This window comes from Excalfactoria chinensis, chromosome 7, assembly GCF_039878825.1.
Source record: "Excalfactoria chinensis isolate bCotChi1 chromosome 7, bCotChi1.hap2, whole genome shotgun sequence".
NCBI classification, from domain to species: Eukaryota; Metazoa; Chordata; class Aves; order Galliformes; family Phasianidae; genus Excalfactoria; species Excalfactoria chinensis.
Genome location: NC_092831.1, coordinates 30,180,990 through 30,198,089, shown reverse-complemented (window position 1 = coordinate 30,198,089; position 17,100 = coordinate 30,180,990). Strand labels below are relative to the sequence as shown.

General features: G+C 41.7%; 1 protein-coding gene across 3 annotated transcripts in view; it reads right to left on the bottom strand.

The window, feature by feature from the left end:
• Positions 1-17,100, bottom strand: part of PMS1 (PMS1 homolog 1, mismatch repair system component) — a 38,810-nt gene that overhangs the window by 14,326 nt on the left and 7,384 nt on the right. For all 3 annotated transcript variants that reach the window (XM_072341155.1, XM_072341153.1, XM_072341154.1), the window contains exons 5-8: positions 15,818-15,981; positions 6,040-6,156; positions 2,111-2,233; positions 894-1,037 (exon numbers count right to left, since the gene is read on the bottom strand). In XM_072341155.1, the coding sequence (XP_072197256.1) occupies positions 894-1,037; positions 2,111-2,233; positions 6,040-6,156; positions 15,818-15,981 (548 nt within the window). The remainder of the gene's footprint in view (positions 1-893; positions 1,038-2,110; positions 2,234-6,039; positions 6,157-15,817; positions 15,982-17,100) is intronic.

Sequence of the window (17,100 nt, the reverse complement as noted above, 5' to 3'; positions counted from 1 at the left end):
CAAGTAAAGCTATTCCCACCTAATACAGTATCACAAGCTCACAGTAAAATCAGAAGGACCAGCCACACTCCAAATGATGGAAGCACATTTGTGAAGGGGCTGCCAAGACAGTTCTGCAACAAATGATGGAAATAAGGAACAAACAAGAAAACCCCAACCCTCTTCCTAACAACAAAGAGAAGTTTTAAACTACAACAGGTGTGAGAACGCTACATTAATTTTCACATCAATGGTACCTCACAGGCAACGCATTTTCAAGATTATCATAGACAAGTGCAAGAACTTGAACTGAAAAGGATAAACTGACCCGTGTGACTACCTATGTGTTCTGTGAGTAAAGGCTTTACCAGCATAGCTTTGTTAATTTCCACGACATTACTTTCCATATCAAGAACCAAGTGAAAGCCAATTTAAGGAATATGTATCACTACAAAAACTCTAAAATGTGGGCACATACTGTTTAGTTAGATTTCAGGTCTCGATGTTATCAACAGGATATCCCAAAACTTAAATGATGTCAACCATTATTTAAGCAACCATTATTTAAGCAAACTGTGCATTCAGCAGAAATCAACTTTCCCTTTGTAATGTGTGCAGTGTTTGGAATGTTTACTACTTAAAGCAATAAGAATTTATGCAAGAGATTTATTTAAGGACACACATCAAAACTGCATTTAGCTTCAGTCACTATAGAGCTATGTGGAAACAAATACACGTATGTGACAGCACATAAATGATCTTCAAGATCAACTGGGAAATGAGCTCTGATTAATACTCCTATAAAGCTTCAGTAGCACTGATCACCTTCAAACACTTGGGCAGTTCCACAAGCCCTTATCGCCTGTGCGTAAGGAAAGCTTGTCAACTCAACAGCAGAGTAAGACACTGCTTACCTTATAATGCAACAGAACTTCAGTTTTATCAGGTGTTACATTCACATCCACAGCAGAAGCGGGTACAGTAATATTCAGAAAGAACACAGGGTATAAGCGTGCGCTGTCCTTCTGCATCAGCACGCTGTAGTACTGCCGGATTAACTACAGATTAATTCGTTACAGAGATGTCAGTAAAGGCAACAAAACAGATAGAAAGGCACATAAAGAAATTGTGATGTTAGAAAATTATAACCATATTTAGCTTACAACTACATTACTGTCTCTTTCGGCCAAGCTAAAGTCTGTTTGAGACAGTAACATACGCACCACAGAGTTGACCTTTTCCCAGAACAGGATTAGTTTGTTCCTTCTGTTAACCCAACTCTAAATTTACAACTTTTCACAAACTCTGCTTGCCCTTATTGCTTTCTCTATAAACCCCATGAAAACTCCCGACCAAAAACTAAAAAATTAATTGGTTGTTTCAGAATTTAAGTCAAAATAAATGATCACCATTCCAAGAATGGCCCTAATCAAAGGGCAATGTATTTTTACTATGTATTATAGAGCCCGGAACCGCATCCAGACCCTGCTTAAGAAGCGGCCTCTTTTATGGGACCCAAACTGAGCCTTACACTGCAGCAAGAAACAAGTATATCAGATACTGCACAGAGACGTAGTACAGGCTTAGCCTTGTTTGCCACTTAGAGCACAAACACAAGTTCAGGGCTTACATCTACAAAACTCTGACTGTAGACTGAAAATGAACTCATTTTCTCCACTTTGAACCCTACACATACACTTCAGCATGAGTTGAATTTTCTTTTCTGGGAGGTGCGAGGATTAGAACAGCAGTGCTGCTCCAAGTGAGGTGCTGCGAGGTTCAGCAGTGTGAGAAACCCAAGAGTATCAAATTCTGTCTACACAATGCCTAGCTGTAGCCAGTGCTTCTGCACTATCACTTTCAGTTTTATTCAACGCATACACAGATTTAAAGTGAAAGTGTGTAAAAGCCTGATAAGCTCCCAGTATGAAGTGGACAAAATTATTATTTTAATTTCAGAGAAAAATTCTTATGGGAAACCACACACAGTTCCTGCCTGAAAAACTGCACATCTGTAATTCTGCGAGGCTAACAGTGAGAAAGAATCAACTACCCCAGGCTCTTGTCTATCTGAAGTTGGCCATAAGTATAGCCCTCCAGCTCTGCAGTTGAAAACACTACAGAGTGTTACCTTTAATATGTCCTTCTGATGAACTGGACGTTCATTTATAAAAATAAAACTCCGTTCTGAGCTTGAGAGACTTGTCAAAGAGCTGTTTGAGTCAGCTTTGGGAAGAAATCCAGAAAGGTTTATCTGTAACGACAGAACAAATGCAGCACAAAGGTCTTTAAAAGAGAAGGTCGAGAAGATTTTGTGAAGGTGGTAAATTACACTGAAACATACAGGAGTCCCAGCCATTCAAATAAACGCATTGCTTCTTCACAGCCACGATGGTTTACTGGGAAATACTGGTGATAGTTGGACAGTTGGGCTGGATGATCTTGGAGGTCTTTACCATCCTTGGTGTTTTTATGATTCTACAATTCAAGCAATAAAAGCTCTTTAAATAAATAAATAAACAAAGAGGCTGAGGATACTTCTGTCTCCATCACCCCTCATCAATTGAGACTTTTCCTACAGGGACTGTAGGTTCACGAGGCTGCTGTCTGCAGCTAAGAGTTGGAGTAGGCTGAAGCCAACAAACCAATGCCAGCTAACCCTGTACGTGCTGACCACAGGGTCACCAACTACTGCCTGTATAAGCTAAAAGCACACACTGCCATCCAGCCTGGAGAAGGGGGTAGTGAGCTCACACTAAGGTAGAAAATCAAAGCATCAACTCCCTCTCTTTCCACACACAGGACACTTTAAATTACCTCTTATCAGGCCTTTATTCAAGACACCAACATTTACCTACACCACTATCATCCAAACCATCTGCCTTCAGGCTGGGCTGAGCACCCTCAACTCACAGCCTCCAGAAGAACCTGCATGCACCTAACCCTGACCAGGAACACATCACACAATTCAAGAACCTAACATTAAGGAAAGGTTTTAGAACTTCTCCATTAAGCCCTTTTAGCTTTGTTGCTGTTTTTTGGGGCTTTTTTCCAGCCAAAATGAGGCCGATGACACGTGCTGCCTGCCTCATCCGCTCCTCCTCTCCTCCACTAACCAACTTAAAAGCCCTTAAAATGATATCAGTTCTGTCTGGTAAAGAAGCAGAAATCCCAAAGATAATGTATTTCCACAATTTCTGTGATAACTGGCAGCTGTCTGGAGGACAGCCTCGAAATAATGACCCTTCCGTAGAAAAGGCCGTCATACCTTTTCCAAAGACAGGATCCAGCAGCACTGACACGTGTCAGCCAGCACAGGTACTGCCCCACGTGCTGCCCCACTGCAGTTGGCCCAAACAAATAGCTAAGGGTTCAGTGTGGGGCTGGTGCAAAGCAAAGACTGGATTCTGGATACGTGGGAAAGTATCAAGAACGTTCTGGTAGCAGCGTGGATCAGAGAACACAGAAATCAGATCTTTTTGGTTTTTCTGTTGGCAAGACCTCTTGCACATACTAAGACCCAAGCTATCATGCATTTGAAACGGGACTTAAAATCCCTGGGACTTGGCCTATCCTCCCCACTCACCTACGTCACAGCAGCTATTTGCCCATGTGCTCCCTTATTCCCTCCTGACCTTGTAACAAGCATTCTGTGCTAAAGCCGGAGCGTTCTGGTCAGCAACGTTGCACATAACCAAACACCACTGGTCAAGTTAAAGAGGTGTCAAATATCTGCTGGATGATTATCAAAAAACAACACGCAGCACTTCTCGATTTTATCCTGCAGCTTTAGCACATCCTCTCTGAACGTTCCTTCTTTATGCTTCAGATTTCTTTTCCAGTTCCCAAACATCTGTATTAGCGTTTCACTTCAAACAGTATTTTTACATACAGGCAACATTAAAACAAAACTGAAAGTCTCTCAATAAGTCACTTCAGAAGCTGCCAGATTGAGACATGGCTGACTGCTGTTACTATTTAAAGACACGTGGAATATCAAGTACGCTCATTAGAAGTTAGTAAGGAGATCTAAAACTAACCTTAATTACTACAACTATCACATGTAAAAAAATTTCTTAGTTCAGGCAAAATTACATCGACTGCAGAATATTAAATAAATGTACATATTAAAATATATCTGTATTGAATGGACAGTAAGCCTTTCTTCAGTGCTTAACGTTTTCTCAGCAGCTTGGATACCTGCCTGACTTCACCCTCACAGAATATAGGACAACTCCTAGGAATTCCATAGGAATTCCTTTCACTGTAAAAATTTCCTGAGTGAAACTTGTCAGCCAAAATGGACCCACCCATTTCCAAGAATGGGGATGCAAAAAGCAAAGATGATGCTTTGCACATGACTAACTGTCCATCCTTTATTTTCTTTGGTTCTCTTCCTACTCTGTGAGCACTGCCCAACTTTTCCATGCCTTGGAGCCAACTTGAACTATGTTCTTGTTTTATGCGGTGCTCGTAATAGGGAAGTTTTGAAGAAGGCAAGGCTTTAAAATGCATGAATCGCTTATTGCAGAACACTTGAAGATGCAGTTAGTAAGGTACGGCTTACGAAAGGTTATAGCAACGCTGATTTCATATTCAGAGTAGACTTTGTAGTAAAGGAGTAGGAAGCTGCACCGTGGACAAGTAGGAAGCAAAGAACTGGTGCTGCTCTCATCTCTGTACTATATGAGACATAGACTGCATGGAAAGGAAAGAGTGGCATAGACATTGTCACCAAATATCTATCCCAACTCCTGCATGCAAGGGAAAGAGGCAAGGGCTGCACAGGCAGCCTTAATTCTGTCATTTCATTGTGTTTGTCTGCTTAAATTAGAAATATCCACGGCTTCTGAATGCGAGTCTGTGCACACACAACGTGCATGGATCACTTACACACCTATAAATGATGCACGTGGCATTTTACACACTATTTAGAGACAGAGAGAGAGATGGAATGTTCCCAAACTTCTATTCAAGGAATATGGATGCCTCACGATATAGCAAAGAGGTAACATGAGAAGCTGAGTGCCTCCCTCAAGCTAGTCCCTTTTAAATACCCCCTGGTCCTCTCTGCAGAGCCCCCTACATTAGCCATATGGGGCACAGCCAGCAAGCACTCAAGTAGGAATAGAACATCTTTGCTTGTTCTGACGTAAACAAGAAAAACTTGGTATGCTAAGAGAAGTAACTTTGCTTCCTGCCCAGCCCCCTCCCCCTTCAATTCCCAGTATGTATATACTACAAGCATTCTCACAAACTCCATATTTAAGACTGACAAAACAGTTTCCTGCAGCACAGTTATTTGCGTTCAATAGGTACTCCCATTTCAACAAAGGTGATTCATCTCATCTACACAACTACGGGCAAGATCTGCTACTACAGGATACAGACAAGTTTACTGCGCAGTCTCAGCAGAAGGAAGACTCTCCTCTGTGAGAACGTCTGCAACAAAAACAGAAGCAGAATGAATACAAAAAAAGTGAAAAGATTAGACAGAGCACAGTATAATGGGCAACTCCTTCAATTTCAGCAGCAGCAAAGAGTCTCATGGGCTTAAGTTTTGTGAAAGCTGTCAAGCATTGCTTTCAAACACAGGTTTAATAAAAATCTTGCAAAACTTGCCTTCTAAGCACATGCTTATTTTGCAATTCTGATGACCCTGAGTGAAACTGAAGGAATATTTTGAAGATAAGGCTAAAAGGCCATGAGGATAAGAACGATAGAACTACTTAGTTATTAATCAGAGCACAACCTGCCCGCAGGCCAGGAATCCTAACTTAGACAGCTCTGAGCAATCAGCAATTCTGCATTTGTCATCACAACTGTTTTTACTGCCATTTGATCAGCGCCACATGAGTCCTGACGAGATGATTCTGGGAGTGCATTTTCAATCACCAAACCGATTAATTTTACAGAGAGGCAAGTAACAGAATCAAGTGCATTCATCAGATGTCACTCCGGAGATAATATTCTCTAATTCCAAGTCTCTTTTTTGAATACTGACTTAGCTCTTCATTGACGGGCTGTAAGTGGATTTGGGAGAAGAAAGTTTAAACTCACCTCAGGATCTTCACAGCGGTGTTGAAAAGGTACCATACTGCCCATAACGGCTGTTCCCAGAACTGACATACAGGCCATTTTGTGATCTGACACCCTGTTCTTCTGCCAAATAACTGCCTGAAACGAGTGGCACAGAGTCAAATTTTTGACATTATATTTATATTTGTTGAACTTAAGTCACGTCTATGAACATGCATATGCAACTGCACACATACTGTATATGTAACATTCTGTACTTTCACCCTCTTACACTCACAGCTTTCAGTGTTAACACACATGAAACGGTACATTTTAGCAAGGCTTTTCACGTCCTGTTGCTGATTTAGACTTGTAGCCATCAGAAAATAAAGGAGTTTAGAACATCTTTTTGGCATGAGCATTTGAAGGTGGGCACTGTAATGCATACGGTACTTCAATCCACTTTGGGAGAAGCTGGGACATGACATATCCATTCAGAGCTCCCAGCTGGATGCTTGAGGTCTACCAGCCTATTTTTTTTAGGAAGGAAAGCAGTTTGTAAGGAAGTATCTCTAGCAAAGTGGCTGTTTGTCTACTGAATATCGAAGTTGGCAGGATACGTGCTCTATTAGATACATACCTTTCACAAAGAATTAGCCAGTGCAGTAAGGCTGCATGAACCGCAACTTGCACGAAAGACATTTTCCTTTTAAATCCTCTGACATAGTTAAGAAGTATTAATGTAGCCTTGGGAAGTAAAATTTTGCCTCTCTAATGTGAAGCACCTTCATCAGCATGAACCCCTAGTGAACAGACAAATTTAACCCTGAACCTGCTTAACTTGTACTTCCCACTAGATATCAACAGCAATTGTGCTTAATTGGCTTTCTGCTTCTAAGCAACCTCTAGACTCACACTGGCTTTGTATCTCCTTCTGTTATCGTTAGCTGACTGAGTCTATTTTGGTGGGCAACATTCAAACATAAAAGGAAAAAAATGCAGGAAGTTGCCCATTAAATCTGACATTACGGTGCTGGTTTAAAAATAGATGTTTAAATAGGTGCTAGGTGTCCAATAAATTCAAGATGAGTTCACAGTACTCTGGCACAGGATGCTGTGTGAAAGCACGGTGAGCGAGCAAAGAAAACACATGCAGTGATCTCAAGAAACGCAATACAGAGCCTTTACATTCCACCTGTCCTGTCAGATATTCACTGGCCTCGAAGGGCGAACTGCGCTGAAGAATGCAACACTCCTGTAAAACAGTATCCTCTTTTTATGGGACAGGTGGCATTTTTAAGGCTTTGAGACTGGTAACCCCAAAACTTATCCCCACTCCTTAACTGTTGATTTCCAAACTCCCTCCTGTCTGGATCTAACTCTCTTTCTGCACCCCACCAACGCTGTGCACACTGCCCTGCTGACCCACAGCCACCTGAAAGCCCCCAGATGCAGAAGACAACCTACATCAGAAGACAAGGCACACACAAAGGGGTAATGGAGACGGGGTGCAGAGAGCAGTGTGCCTGCAGCTCAGTGCTCCACAGGCAGAGGAGGATGGAGCCCCGTGGCGCTCAGCCTCTCTGCTCCACACCTGCTGCACATCTCCTCAGAGACATTTGGGAGTGATGAAAGAATCTGTCCTCTTCCTCAGAGCTCATCTTATAAAACATATCCTGTACCGCTGCTATTTTAAAGTCGATTACTTAAAATGGAAACACAGAGTGCCAAACCATTTTTTCTTTACTGGATACATTTTAAATTAAACACTTGTGACAAACAGAGAAAGACACTTGTTACGTGACCAGTATAAACACCCCGCTGTTTATTTTAGGTGATCCTAGTGTGATGCCACAGGTACAGATATAAATCCTAGCTGCTGATTAATGCAAGGCTGCTATTACCCTGCCCGGCCTGCCGAACGCTGGTACGTGGGACTGTAAAAAGATCACAGCGGTGAAGTGCTTTTAGAAAAGCCACGGAACATGAGAACTTATTAAATGCAAACTTGCTAAAAGTAGACGCTGCTAATAAGCGCAGAGCTTATTTACTTATTTGTCTTTTTTTTTTTTCCCCTACTAAAGCGACCCTGAATGGATTGCGTGCCCTTTTTCAGCCCAAACTGCCTATTATGAAGTCACGCTGTAAGAACAGCTAGTTAATTCAAAGAGAATTATTTTCTGGACTCTCCAAATGTTTTAATGAGCTTTAAAAAGTAATCCATTAAGAAACAATGATAAATCTGTTGGATTCATTTTAAAAAGTGCCCTTTGCCACGAGGTTCCTGCTATAGCCTCGTTTTTTAACCTTGATTATACCCTTTAGTTCAGCTAAAAATACACACCCACACACCCCCCTCGTATCTTTTTTTTCTAGGTCATATAAACCTGGTGTCCAGGATGAGCCAAGGAAGAATCCGACTCTGCTCAGTATGATGACACTGCAAAAACAGCCTACTCAAAGATATATTATTACATACAGACCATCTTAGGGTTTGTTAGAGCCAGCCAAATATATCTCACCTTCCTCTTGGCTTCATTGAAGGAGATTACATGAGCTTGGCCTTACTTTAAAAGTCCCAACATATATGAAAATCTATTGCACATATACAGAAGATAAACACGAGTATGCATGTGTATGCATTTCCTTGGCCCCACCCAGCTCCAGAACATGTGAATGGTCACCGTTTGTTGCGATATATTAACACATGCATGCCTGAAACAGCAGTATCTACTTTATACTACACATAGGCTAGAAGGATTCCTTGAAAAATGTCGAATGACTGGAAAAAGAGAAGGCAACCTCTTCCTATTGAGGTACAGCTATTCAGCATGTCACCTCAAAAACCCCAAGGAAGGACAACGGAAGAAGTGCAGCCGATCCTCATCCCAACCCATCTTTCATGCTCTAGATCTGCTACCAGCAGCCACAGCAATATGCAAGCACAAGAGGAAAAATACCAGTTAGAGTTGAGGACTGGATGCTGTTCCTGGTGACGGTAATGAAGAACAACTACTATGCTGAGATGAACTTCTCCTGCTTACCTTACTGCTACTTAACAGCAGTACTTAACCAGCCTTCTGTAGCACAACTGACATTCTTGAATGTAAGGCAGGCTTTGAGTGCCCAAATCCAACCCTTCTTCTTCATTTATTGCGTGATAATCATTGTAGCTTTTTATCCTGTAATAAGTTTGAGAGTGTAAGAGTCTAGTAGAGCAAGCTCTGCACCTGAACTGCAGGCTGCTAACATCCGTTTGCTCTGTTAACAAGAGCTGCATTTTGCATTCTAACTTCGTTTTACATGTTCCAAGAATCCCACTCCCCTGATATCTTACTTCAGACACTTATCTCTTTGGGGCGATGTCTTTCTTAGCTTTCCTGACTTAAAACCAAACAACTTACTAGGCTGCCTCACAACCAAAACCGTGCCTGCTATTTGCTAAGAGCACACGAGCAGGAACCGAGACAGGCAGCAATATCAAAAGCATGAATTCAGTCCAAGGTAAACACAAAAAGCCATCACCACAAAGGCGAGCTTTTGCTCATGCTGCACAGAATCCTGACTGAGGGGAGGCACCTCTCTGCAGTGGAAGGAAAACTATCACCTACAATCAAGAACATACCGAGAAAAAGACTTAGTGTAGTTTAGAATCCCAGCCTTGAACCATCAGTGTTGTTTGATCTGCTCCAAGCCATAGCTGGTGTCCTGGTTTAAAAACCATGGTAATCTGCCTTAATGAGAGCGCTGTGGTGTTCAAGAAACCTTAAATGATGTACTAAGGGACATGGCTTAGTGGAGATATTGGGGACAGGCAAATGGTTGGATAGATCACCTTGGAGGTCTTCTCCTACCTTGGTGATTCTGAGACTCGGTGATTCTTCTGCACAATCTTCCCTTGAAAACAAGTCATTATGGCAACTTCTCAGTTAACCTTAAAGAACACAACTCTTTACCCAATCGTAAATGTCTTCCCCAAATGTTTTCTACTTGCCTCTGAGCAGTCAGTTACCTCATCCACTTCATAACTGACCATGGTTCATCTACTGCTGGAAGCACAGAACAGAGAAACCTGAGGCACTGTTATCCCCCCTCATAAGATGCACTCAATGAATCTATCCCAAGGCATCAGACATCACAGCTATCAATGGAGTTCGATGAAAGGTAGTTATTTTCCACTGCACCATTCATTCTACAAATCCTTAAGTATTTCCTGCTCAAATTTCCCACCTGTGATTTGAGAGCACTCTCCCAATGAAGATGCATTCCTGAGCATCATGTACTACACAAGTGCTTGGTCTGGGGACTGGAAGGTAAGTTATGAGAGGATCCAAAAGGTACTGCAGGGAGCCACAGGCCTTCTTCTGCTAACAGATCTTTCAAAGCTTTCATGAATTACAAAGACAGAAGAACGTTCACGTTTTTCTGGCTGTTTTTACCATACCTGGTCGACTGTGGTGCTTTGAGAAAACGCATTTCCATAACAGCAGCAAGAAAAACAATCAAAATCTAAACCCTCCTTCAGAGGACGCAACATCCTCATGGCAATTTCCATGTAAGAAAGGGAGTATAAAAGCCTTCTGTGGTACAGTGGTTAGCAAAGTAACAGACCGCATACTTAACTCTAACAAAGCTCACTGCTAAGGAAGTGGGAAAGCTCCCACGCAGCTTTAGAATTGCCCTTTTGCCACTAACAGGTCTTAAGCCTGCAAGGGTAACGTGCAAGCTTTACAAGAGCCAGAGGCAAATCTCAGATACTGTAGCCAAGGCTGCCTATATGAAGCAGTAATTGTTTTGAGATTACAGACATATACTGGGCTGTCATTTGAAAAAAGTGATGGATGGGAAACTGGAAACCTCAGGGAATTAGTAATAGGATATAAAGCATTTCACCTCTAGGTCACCAGTTCAAATTCAACCAGGTTGGTAGTGACCAAAAGTAGTTACCATCTGGCAGCTGTTCTCTGGCTGATGTAAGCTGAGTTGAGGGTCTCAGCGCATTTCCTAGTGGACAGGTGGCCACATCACAAAAAACATCAGAATTAACTCTCTGTTGGGCTTTCTAAGCAAAGTCACTCAACAGAGAACGGAAGAGAAGACTGAATTCCAGATCAACTTTAATGCACGCTGCTTGCAGAGCACTGCAGATTTCTACTAATTCCCCGTTATATTTTAAAGCACAAATGAGGAAGGGAGTTGATCATCATCGTTACAGTAAACGGAGTAACCTTCCCAAATCAAGGAAGTGCTTACGTGCTGCTGTTAATGCTAAACATCAGATTTCTTTTCAGTGTGCAGCTAACAAGAGTTTGGAAGCAGAATGAATAGAGGTCAAGTGTGATCCCATTATGAAAAAAAAATATGGAAAACTTACCCTGATTCACAATTCTGGTTATTACATCTCTGAAGGAAAAAAACCCCACAGTTATTTAAGAAAGCTCGGAGAAAAAAAACAAACTGTTGTTGGGTTAATGGATACAGGCTGTAGGAGGTCAAGACTTCTCCAAGATCTTACACAAAACTAATTCAGATAACGAAGCAGCAGTACATACTTAGACCTAAATGATGCCACTAGGTGCAACACCAGCCACTGCCACAAAACAGCTTTGGCTAAGACAGAATGCCAACCACAGGTAGAGAAACAGCTGTAGAACAGACCAGCTGCATCCTGACTTTCATTTCTCCCAGCAGCCCACCCGTGCTTTGCGAATGGCAGCAGTCACATATGATGCTACCTGTTGATGGGCACCACCTAAATTAACTGTTGCCATAATTTGTTCAGCCTTTCGATGCCTGAAATTGTTAAAAAAAACAAAGGTACAACTACCAGGTGTCCTCTCTCCTCTTGCTTTTAGTGCAACACAAGTAACAAGAACCGAGTTGAAGTATACGGCCTTTCAGCAAGCCAAGGTATCCCTTAAACATCACTGGGATGACTGGGTGACGGGCTACAGACACAAAGTGGGAAGGAGCAGGTGAAGAGTCTGCTCCAGGCAGAGCACAGCAGCACTGCTCATACAGCACAGCTCAAGCTTATGAGGGGCTACAACGTGGCATTTCGGGCTGAAGGATTTGACGTGGCTTGAGCAGTAGCTGACTTTGGAATGTTCTTAGCACGCTTTCAGATAATGTTAACTTTAAATAAACTTGCTGAATACTCATGTAAATTATTTCCATTTGGCTGTCTCATTATTCAATATGCTTTCAAGGAACACAGTGATGAAAGAAGAAAAATACCTTTCTAACATAACCATACTGGCAAGAGGATCGACATTATCAGTATTCAAAGAATGTCTTGGCAGGATAAACCTTCATAAAAAGAAGGAGCACCAGCTAATCCAAGTTGTCAAAATAGCAGTAGTACTTCAAGGGCTGATCTGCAAAGTGATTCGTTATTTATTGCTAATGCAAACAAAACATTCTGAGCAGAAATAGCAATTGATCATTTCCCGTCAGAAATCCACTGACCGAGCACACCAATAAATAAACCCTAAGAGGACTGACAAAAGGAGATCTGTTTTACTTACATACTAGAAAACTACCCGAAGGCAGTAGTGAAGCAGTGAAGAGCATCACTCTCAACAGCAAACAAATTGGACGTTTAAGGGCAATATTTTCATTTGTAGTGACACAGACACACAGTGTGGCACAACCACAAGAAAAGAAAAAAATAGGGAAATGTCATTCAGAAACATAAGGCACCATCTATTTAAAAACAAAACCCCACACAACACCAACATAGTGGAAACACAGCATGCAACCAGTGTGTCGGGGATACTAAAAATGCATATACATTCAACAGCTCAAGAATAAGCCTGACTTCCCAAAACAGATTTAACCTAGAATCTCTTACACAGCCATTTTCAGATGCCTAACATCAGACACATTAACGTTAACTTCTTCCTCATCACACATATATTCTTCCTCAGTATGGTGACAGCTATGCTTTCTTCCACTCTCATTCCTTACAGAACACAAGAAGGATTATTTTAGAAGGTACTGGCTTACTGCCTTTGAGACTTATTCTCGAGAGCTCTGTGACATGCACTGTGCTGTACTATCCTTTCTACTTCTTCAACCCATCTTTCCTTGTCTCCTTCTGCAGTACTGAATATCTCTGCTACCTCTTTGCTCTTTTAAGTCTTGGAACCTGATCTTACTCCTGACGTCTATCATCTTCTATGCAGCAGAAAGTATTGGCTCAGCCTCAGGAATCTGAGATTCTAGGAAGTCGTTTGAGTCATTAGACATACACATTTTTTAAAACTAATATATAACCCTCGAGCTCCACGAGAAACAAAGCGATTTATAAAGGCAATTCATTCTCCTAGCACGCATCGGACAGAAATACTACAGACACTGCCAAAAAATAACGACAGCAACCAAAAAACAATCACAGACAACCCTATTCAGTAGTGCATTACCCTAGCATACATACCCTATGGGAGTGCTAAGGGAAATATATCTTCCAATTGGACTTACTAATGTCAGTGAGAAAAGCATTTATCATCTGAAGGAAGAAGAACTTAAAGTCACATGCTGTGATATAATGGCAAAACAAATGCATGTGAACCTGCTCAGAATTATGCTCTGAAATGGCAGCATTTCAGATTGCTGAATAAGTACGATGCAATAGGCAGCTTTTGTTCTGCAAGCAATGACAAAAGCAGCAGAAATACAGGAATGTGTATTCGAATGGAATTTATTTTTCCTCCTTTAGTTTGTTGTATAATTCTCAGACACTTTTAAAGCAGTTACACGTGTGCAGACAAACTACACTTCCTATATGATGTCTTGGGCCTTTGACTTTCACAGCTCAACAACAGTTACTGAGCGACCTCTTGTGTTCAAACGTATCCGAGCAGCTTCTCTTTTTATTACTTTTATTTAAATAAGTGACACGTAAGGGCAGCAGTGCAAAATCCCTGTCATTACAGTCAACATGCGCTGCCTGCACATAGTGTCTGTGCTCATTTATCCTACCAAACCTGCCTACCCAAACTTGGCATTGAAGAGTTTACCTGTGAAGCAAAGAGGATGGGCAGACTTAGTGTATTCCCAGCAAATAGAAACAGATAGATCTGTAACACGGAGGTGTCACTTCCTAAGCTGGGCTGTTGATCCTACCACCACCTGAGAAGAGCTTTCATTAGCTGCTACATGAGTTTGGTTTTCAGCTCTTACCACCCTCCCTTGCCAAAGTACACAGTGAAAGCTGAAACAATCCTCCAGTCTCTTCTTTATTCCAGAAAGCCACCCCATAACCTCTATCCTTAAGACTACTGGCCTTCAGAAGCATCACGTATGTCAGTAGATAAAACCCGTTCATGGTATTTTCTCATGTTTTGTTTACATGATTGCAACCACAGGCTCCCACAGTGTACATTCTCATCACTGTGTTTCACTCCTCAGCATTCTCCTTTTCAGCTTGCTGTCTTCTAGACTTCAAAGCACAACTGCACTGTTAAAATAACCTCAGCTTTCAGAATCTTAACAAAATGTTTATACGTGTACAGAGATCATGTGACAACAAAACACCCCTATAATGCATTTCCCAACCATCCCCTTCAACAACACCAAGACAGTCTGGAAGACAAGGGATGCACTCTTTCTTCATCAGCAGCAAAGGACAGATCGATAGGACAGAGGCACTAACATCTCTGTGCACATCAATGGGAATTTCCAAACAGCTGGGATCACACAAAATCTGTACCATCCATGCAATAAATGTCTAGTTCAAGAAGGTCACCTGAACAACCATATTCTGCAATAGAAAAAGATGTTTCCCCAGCACAGACTGTCAAACTTCAGATGTGTGACAGAAGATAAATGATAGTCACACAGGGAAAGAAAAGAGGTTCACAGAAGGTACAGTTGATGTACAGTACTTAGACCTTGCAGCAATCGACAACAGTAAATAAAAGCCCCATCTTAAAGAGAAAAACTTCACCACACCCGCTGAAGAGGGAAAAACCACACCACCAATTAAATACACAATCAGTTTCAGAAACCAATACTTAACACTAATTCTATGAAGCACTGCTTGTTCTGTCAGAGTGCTTAATGCAACCTACCAAGTGCAAACCCCTGCAGTCCTAGGTTTCAAGCTTTCTGTAGTCTCAGTGAAATAAGACTGAAAGCAATAATTCAGCTTTGCAATACAAACCCAGTAGCCACAAGGCTGGCTTTCTGTTTTTCTTGTTCACAATATCTACACTTAGAGATACGTAGAAGTACATACATATATATCATCAGAGCATGTTACACAACTCCAGAAACAGGTAGACCACCTATTGCCTTTTCAAGAAAGCACAGTGGCACTTATTTCCACTGAGAGGGAACTCAACTGTGAATGTTTGGCAGTAAAGAAAAACTGCTAAAACAGATAACATCAAGTAGGAAGGTCAACAAACTAAAGTAGTCTGGAACAGAGAAAGAATTGCTGAAGGCTCTGGCCAGGAGATGTCACTCTATACTTCAGAGCAACTTGAGAATTCATTAGCCTAACTTTCCTCCCATGCATCCAAAGCAGCAGCACAGCCAATAAAATGAGCAATGTGAAATTGGAGTCAGGTAAAGGAGAAGCGCCCAACATGTCACTCCTGTAGCTGTAGGTTTAAATGACTGTTCGGTAGCCTGTGAAGTCAAAGCTGCCCCCAGGAAGCCTCCAAATTTGATCCCCTAAGTCTTCCCTAAGTAACAAACAACTGGCTCAATTAGCTGACTCCTAAGGATCAAGTATTTTACATATTATCTTAATTGCACAAATTCATCAGAAAAAGACCCTTAACACAGCTGACAGAGAAATAAGGATTATTACCTTATTATGCACAAAGGTTATTCTCAGTTCAGGCTTTATGATGCCATACGCTACCAAGAGGTCCTGGACTTTTTTCAGTTCTTCCTTGCACTTTTTATTTGTTGAGTAAAACTGTTTCCTCACAGGAAGGTTCTTAAACAACTTGAGGACTGTTACTGTTGTACCTACACAGCAGGTGAGGAAGAAACAAGCAGACTTTATACTGAAAGCATATCACCATCTTGACAGCAAGGAAACTCTGCTCATCCTTGAAGGGCCCTGTCTGTATACAACTGCATGCAAATAAACCCTAGCAACACTAAACTAGATTGCTAGATTAGCAATTAAATTAGCTCAAGGAGAAGAAATATCAGTTATCAGTCACCTTGTGAAAAAAAGTACCAACATAAGCTTTGATTCCCCTCCTTTGACCAGGGGATGATTGCAGCTTTAAGCATTTATTTGTACACAATGAGAGTAATTAGAATCAGCCATTAATTAAAGCCGAAAACAACTTCAGCGCACAGTAAGTTAACCACTTTATTATGGAAAGTTAACAAACTTAGAAACTAGTAAGACACATCTGGATGCAAAGGAATGCTGAGCTCCATTAAGGCCTTTTGCTGGCATTCCCATTAGTGTATACCTGAAAGTCCAGGTACCTCTGCTCAAGGCAAAGTATGTGGTGAGAAGGGTATTTATCTACCAGTATAATCATGAAAGTTCTTCAGCTACAAAGATATTGCAAGGTATTAAAGAGGTAACATGGGATTCATTTTTCAAAAGCAACCATTAAACAATTTGGACAAAACAAAGGGCCGTGCAATTCACAGGCTCCAAAAGGGCCTCTCTGGTTGTAGAAAATACTACAGCCTAAACCTTAAAGATTCTCATGTTAAAATTAACTGCCTATATTGCAGAGTTGTCAGATTCAGCTCCCTCTACGAGAGCTGTCCATTAAGTAACCCTAGGCAGCTTTTCCTGAGTCAGGGGCTCCCTGCAGCCAGACAGCAGACCAAGTGAGAGCCAGGTCCAGCAGGCAGGCTCCGCTCTGGATGTACAAGGCAGCGCACCCACCATGGCGCAGAATACTGACAAGGAGCTTGTGAGGCTCAGCATGAATGTGCTAAGGACAATAACACATGAATCCTTAAAGAAAAGCAGCGACTGCTTTCTCCGAAGCCCACCTTAAACACAATAAAGGAGCAATCATCCCTTCAGGGATCACAGACCTGTCGGAGTGTGAAAGCGAAGATACGGTGTAGCCTTACTGGGCAACAAATAGCTGAAGAGTACCGAGAAAG